The sequence below is a fragment of the Bidens hawaiensis genome, unplaced genomic scaffold, assembly GCF_021521415.1.
Source record: "Bidens hawaiensis isolate Kalapana, Puna unplaced genomic scaffold, B.hawaiensis_p1.1 tig00012186_1, whole genome shotgun sequence".
Taxonomy (NCBI): domain Eukaryota; kingdom Viridiplantae; phylum Streptophyta; class Magnoliopsida; order Asterales; family Asteraceae; genus Bidens; species Bidens hawaiensis.
Genome location: NW_027491983.1, coordinates 41706 through 47572, shown reverse-complemented (window position 1 = coordinate 47572; position 5867 = coordinate 41706). Strand labels below are relative to the sequence as shown.

General features: G+C 36.3%; 2 protein-coding genes across 2 annotated transcripts; one reads left to right on the top strand and one right to left on the bottom strand.

Moving 5' to 3' along the window:
- The first annotated feature begins 361 nt into the window (after positions 1-361).
- On the top strand, positions 362-1766 carry LOC143540272 (uncharacterized). Its single transcript, XM_077033379.1, has 2 exons — positions 362-888; positions 1022-1766. Exons 1-2 carry the CDS (start codon positions 364-366, stop codon positions 1658-1660), a joined length of 1164 nt encoding a protein of 387 aa, XP_076889494.1. The 5' UTR covers positions 362-363; the 3' UTR covers positions 1661-1766.
- Positions 1767-2427: 661 nt separating this feature from the next.
- On the bottom strand, positions 2428-3653 carry LOC143540271 (dehydrodolichyl diphosphate synthase 6-like). The gene is made up of 2 exons (XM_077033378.1): positions 3599-3653; positions 2428-3478 (listed from the first exon to the last, which is right to left on the bottom strand). The coding sequence occupies exons 1-2, from the start codon at positions 3634-3636 to the stop codon at positions 2590-2592; spliced, it is 927 nt and encodes a 308-aa protein (XP_076889493.1). The 5' UTR covers positions 3637-3653; the 3' UTR covers positions 2428-2589.
- Positions 3654-5867: the final 2214 nt, after the last annotated feature.

The window sequence follows — 5867 nt, the reverse complement described above, 5'->3', positions numbered from 1 at the left end:
TATTATAAAAATTATTATTATTTATTTTTGTTGTGTTTAGCACTTGCATTTTTTGGTTTAACGGTGGGAGCTTATGAAAAGGAAAGGGAAGCATTGCGACTACTTAGAATTATTTGGGAAGATATTGTCAAAAGGCCTAAGCAAGAAATTGATGATATACTAAGAGGCCAGCCCAATTCAAAAAAACCCATTCAAGCATTGCCGCTACAAACACTCATTTATGAACATCTTGGCAAACTAGAGGTAGACACTGAGAACATAATGGATGGCCCCCCAGATGTCAGTAAGCTTGATAAAGCTAACAAATTACGAATACTAATTTCTAATCATCTTGGCGAACTAGATACGAAAACCGAGGAAGCCATGAACCAGTTAAATTCTCGCAAGGGAGGTCGAACTCTGGAACTACAAAAGCTCATTTCTGAACATACCATGAACATCTGTGATGAGTTCCAGAATATAATTAAACAAGCATCTCAAGGAGAAGACCAAGCAGGATACCTACAAAAACTCATTTATAAGCATATTACCGATATGCATGCTCTATCAGGATTAAATATAAAACAGTACTCTTCTCGGATACTCTTTATTGCTGCAGAAATGGGCAATACCAATTTTTTAGTTGAGCTCATCCGTAAATATCATGATCTTATATGGAAAGTAAATGATAACAATCAAACTATATTTCACATTGCTGTCAAGCATCGTCATGAAGGTATCTACAACCTGTTGTACGAGATAGGCGGGATGAAGAATTCAATCACTTATCTCACAGATCAAAACGAAAATAACATGTTGCACTTGGCCGGACAAAGGGCAGCGAAAGAGCGACTTGCAGTTGTGTCCGGACCTGCTTTGCAGATGCAGAGAGAACTATTATGGTTCAAGGTACACACACACACATATATATGTATATGTTCTCGCGCCCTTTTTCTTTCACAATGATAAGATTGTTAGATTGGTATGTGTGTGTGTGTATACATATATAGGTGTGTATAACTTTAGTTTGTTTGTGTTGTAGGAAGTTTGGAATACGATCCCCGTTTCTTATAGGGAACGGAAAAACAAAGATGGTCTAACACCACGCGAGTTATTCTCCAGGGAGCACAAAGAACTTATTAGAGAAGGTGAGAAATGGATGAAAGATACGGCTAGCCAATGTATGGTTGTTGCGGCGCTTATTGCCACGATAGTATTTGCAGCAGCTTTTACAATTCCAGGTGGATATGATCAGGGCGATGGTCTACCTATCTTCTATAAGAAACGAAAACGAATCTTTATTGCTTTTGTAGTGGCAGATGCCATGTCCTTGTTCTTATCATCAACTTCCATACTCACCTTCTTATCAATCCTCACATCTCGTTATGCCGAACGTGATCTTGTGGAATCATTACCCACAAAGTTTATGATAGGCATATCAACTCTTTTCCTCTCTGTAGCAGCGATGATGATCACTTTTAGCATTGGCTTCTTCATACTATACCATAGCAAAATGGAATGGATACCTATCTTGATCAGTGTGGTTGCTCTTGTGCCCGTCATCCTATATGTGATATTGCAATATCATGTGCTGACCGATACAATTAACGCAACAATTGGTTCAAAGTACCTCTTTCAGCCCAAGAAGCAAGTTCTTTACTATGCAAACCCCAGGGTCTAGACATTGCCATTTTTAAATGGATGTAAGTTGCATGTAAATATATTAATTTTCCCAAAGACGACTATATTTTGTTAGCATTCCTTTGCGTTTTACGAGTGGAATTGAAGGAAAACTGAAAAAGAAACATCAACATCTTCCTATTAATTTGTTTACTCGCTGGATTGTTTGGTCCAGTCTTTCTTAAATTAGCCATGTATGACTAGGTATCACTTTCGGTCAACTTTTGTTTTTGACCCATGGATCTCACATTTACTTAAATCGCTAGATTTCACTCATTTACTTATTACTTTGTTGAAGATAAATCACGTTAAAAGAAATTCAAATGACTATGAAGGGATTTCATGTTTAACTTTTGCTGTTCCCAGGTGTTTAGAAACTCCAGAATTGGTACTAGGGGTGTAAACGAATCAAGTCTTTTGTGAACTACTCAAGATCAGCTCGTTAAAAACTTAAATCAAGCCAAGCTTAAACGAGCACGAGCCTAAATATTAAGCTTGTTTAATAAACAAACCGGAACCCGAGCTTCACATGTCAATGGGTGGTGGTCACGCTTACAAAAGTCAAATCAATACACCATAAGATTGTAAAAGTATATATTTGAATATCAATTTCATAATATCATCGATCTCACAAGTATCATACTAAAAAATTTAAATCAATTCACCTTTTCAAAAGAATACAAAAACATCTAGACTTTAAATAGCAAGCAATTATATTTTCTTAACCCAACTAAGCAAGAAAAAGAAAATATTAAAAGTGAAATTAACTCCAATATTAATACATATAGACTTTAAATAGCAAGCAATACATCTTTTAACTAAATTAACTGTCTACAAACCAGTCATTGTAACACGGCCAATTATTCGAAAGATGTAGTTAGGGTACCTCATTATTGGTTGGTTGGTGTCACATTAACCTCTAACCCAAGATCAAGCCTGCTTCTTTTTCTTCTCCAAATACTTATAACTCCTCTGAAACTTCAAGACCCCCCAAACAACCTCCCACAGACCCATCTCCGGCCACAAAGCTTTCGGTGAATACAACACACAGTTAACGGTTTGCCACAGCAGAAAGTTACTCAGCCTCGTCTCACCAGAACTCCTGACCAAAACATCTGGATCCGGAGCCACCGCCATATACATATGTTTATCAAGATCCACCACTTTAATTTTAGCACCCGCCTCATGATCTCCATTAGTGTAATCTCCATTACCATTAACACTCCCATTTCCATTCATCATAACTCGGGTTCCACTTCCACCACTCTTTTCTTCACAAGCTTCATAAATGGCCCTTGGGATTTCGTGTGAGGAAGTGTAAGCAACACATACTAAAAGATACGTATGCGTGTTGTTAGCAGTGGCTTCCATTGCTTTCTCGGCTGCAATCCTAACCGGCTCGTACAACCTTTTAAGATCGCCTATAAACAACACCCTAACACCGTATTTATTAACAATTGTTAATTCTTTCAAAAACCCTTCAATCTTTTCTTGCATCAAGTCCATTACATACTGAACTTCATTTGGGCGTCTATTGAAGTTATCAAGACTGAATGCGTATACAGTCACATACTTCACACCTATTTCATAGCAGTACTTCAGCACCGACATGAGCGCCAAGAATCCGGCTTTGTGGCCCCCGCCTTCTGTGAGCTGCCACTTTTTGGCGAACCGTCGGTTTCCATCCATGATGAATGCCATGTGTTGTGGGATTGGGCCGGTGGATATGACCCGAAAAAGGAGTCTTCTTGCGGTTACATTTAAGCCTCCCAAGAACCTGGTGATGATATTTTCGGGTATTTCTAGTTTGGTTTCTTTCCTGAAATGATGAGTTGAAAACTTTAGATTACAGTTGAATTTTGGAAACAAAGTTGGTTGAGGCATTTTATCGAACACCTAGAGTGCAACTGAAATACTAAGTAAAATGTTAAAGGCTTACAGTGAATGATCTGTTGTAGTGATTGGATTGGCTTCCATCTGGGTTCAAGAAAGAATCAAATTGCGTAAATAAATGAAGTTTATTATTAGTATAAAATACAAATAAATAAATAAATATATGAATTAGAAGTTCATACTTGGGAGTAAGAATGCTTGAGTGAGTGTGGGTTGTGTACAAGAACATCTCTTTATAGCAATGGTGGCCAATCCTAGCAAAAGCAATTGTGGTTTGTAACAACTGCCCTATATTTAAGAACGTGAATGAGCTGACACATGTATATATATTTTTTTAAGGTATCATACATATAAGTTAGTTGAGGTTATGGTGCCTAAGGTGACATTTAAATCGCAGATTTTCAATCATGTATGTGGTGGTATTTTCGTAGATAAGACTTTTATGAATGGTCCTTTTTTTTACCTTTTTTTTTTGGTAATTTGGGTTTCTGTTTGTTTAATCGTTTGTTTAATCGTTAAATCTAGAGGTAAATTCGTCTTTTCACGCATAATAATAATAATAATAATAATAATAATAATAGAAACATGTTCATATCCATCTCATCCACCTACAAACCCATCTTCATCAAGTCACTCCACCAACAAACTCATCTTCATCATAACACATCTTAGGGGTTGTTTGGCAATTGCTGAACCATTAAGTGCTGAATCATAAAAATGTATGAATGGTTAAGAGAATCTGAACCATTAAGTGCTAAACCATTCAAGTGTTGTTTGTTTGGACATCTGAATGATTGTGCAGAATGACTATAAAGCCCATTTAAACTTTTAGCAAACAATCTGTTTAAACCGGCAATTTACCGAATATGTTAAACCAAATTGAACAAAACAACAAACAACAAAATACATATTGTAAAATAAAAAACCAAAAATCGAACAGGTTTATTTGTTCTTCTTGGATCTTGAATTGGAACAAACCACATAAGTCAATTACATCCAAAAAAGGTCAACTATGTACTTCGACGAGAACGTTATTTCCATTTATATATTAGAAACAAGTCCAACAAATAATAAACAAGTTACAGGCCAGTTTGTTCTCCTTTGTAGAGCAAAATCCAATCTGTCCAAACCTTCCTAGCTCAATCTAACCCGTAGCCCAAGAAAACTGACGACGTAATCAAATATTCTTGGTCGGCTGTACCTGTACCGATTTCTCCCCCTAGTTCGCTGGGTCTCGACGGGGCGACGGAGGGTTCTTTTGTCCAGCTTCCACTGGCCAGGTAAAAAAAGATATATCAAAACATGCCTACCTATCTAGTCCATTGCATATACACCAAAGTTGAATGACTTGAGTTGTCTTTCAAAATCAGCATACCTCCTACTATAAATATGCATCACATGACTAATTAAGCATATGATGATATTTTATTATAATCTTAAGACAAGAAACTTTCAAAATGTGATTTGATGAAGTAAACAAGATAAGTTGTAAGCAAAACAAAGTTGTAAAAGAACGACCACCAGAAAAAACAAAAAGCTTTCTTACCGGTAAAGTAAACGCAAAAAACAAGCGCAACACGGCACCGGATAGAAGAAAGGTTCCAAAAGCAATAACTTCCAAATGCAACAGGCAGCTTAAACCATCTGCAATAAAATGAGATTTAAGGTAGTTCATAGGTACCAATTAGAATTCACATAACTTATTGACATGAACCAAAAGCCTAAGCTACAAATACAGCAAAAGAAGCTAATATAATAGGCATGAACATATAATACCGGGTACCGGTAACGAGCCAGTACGGTACAAGTTCGTTACGATTACCGAGTTGGTCTGTGCGTTTTAGTAAATTCAATTAAAATCATAACCTAGCGTGTTCCTTAATGATTTACATTGTCACAAATGTATATTTGGCCACTATAATAAACTTGAAAAACTAAAACTAACAAAATTTTCGCTGACATTGTGCAAACAAGTTTCTGATAGAAATGAGATCACAAGCCAACCCCGCAACTAATAAGCGATACAAAGCAAACTGTAACAGTTTACTTAAATCACCCCCCAAACACACACACACAAGCATTCCAAAATCATGGCTAAAAAATCTGACCACAAACACACAGGCATCTGCTCAAAATAAATGAATACAGCAAAATGTATTAATTGATTCCCATAACAAAATCAAAAATAATAACATCCTAAATCAAATTAAGAACAACAATGGTAGGGTTCAGTGTCAAATGCTCACCCCTGTGTATTATAATATGCAGAAATTAACACATAAATTCCTAAATCTTATCTAAGTCAAGTAATTAAA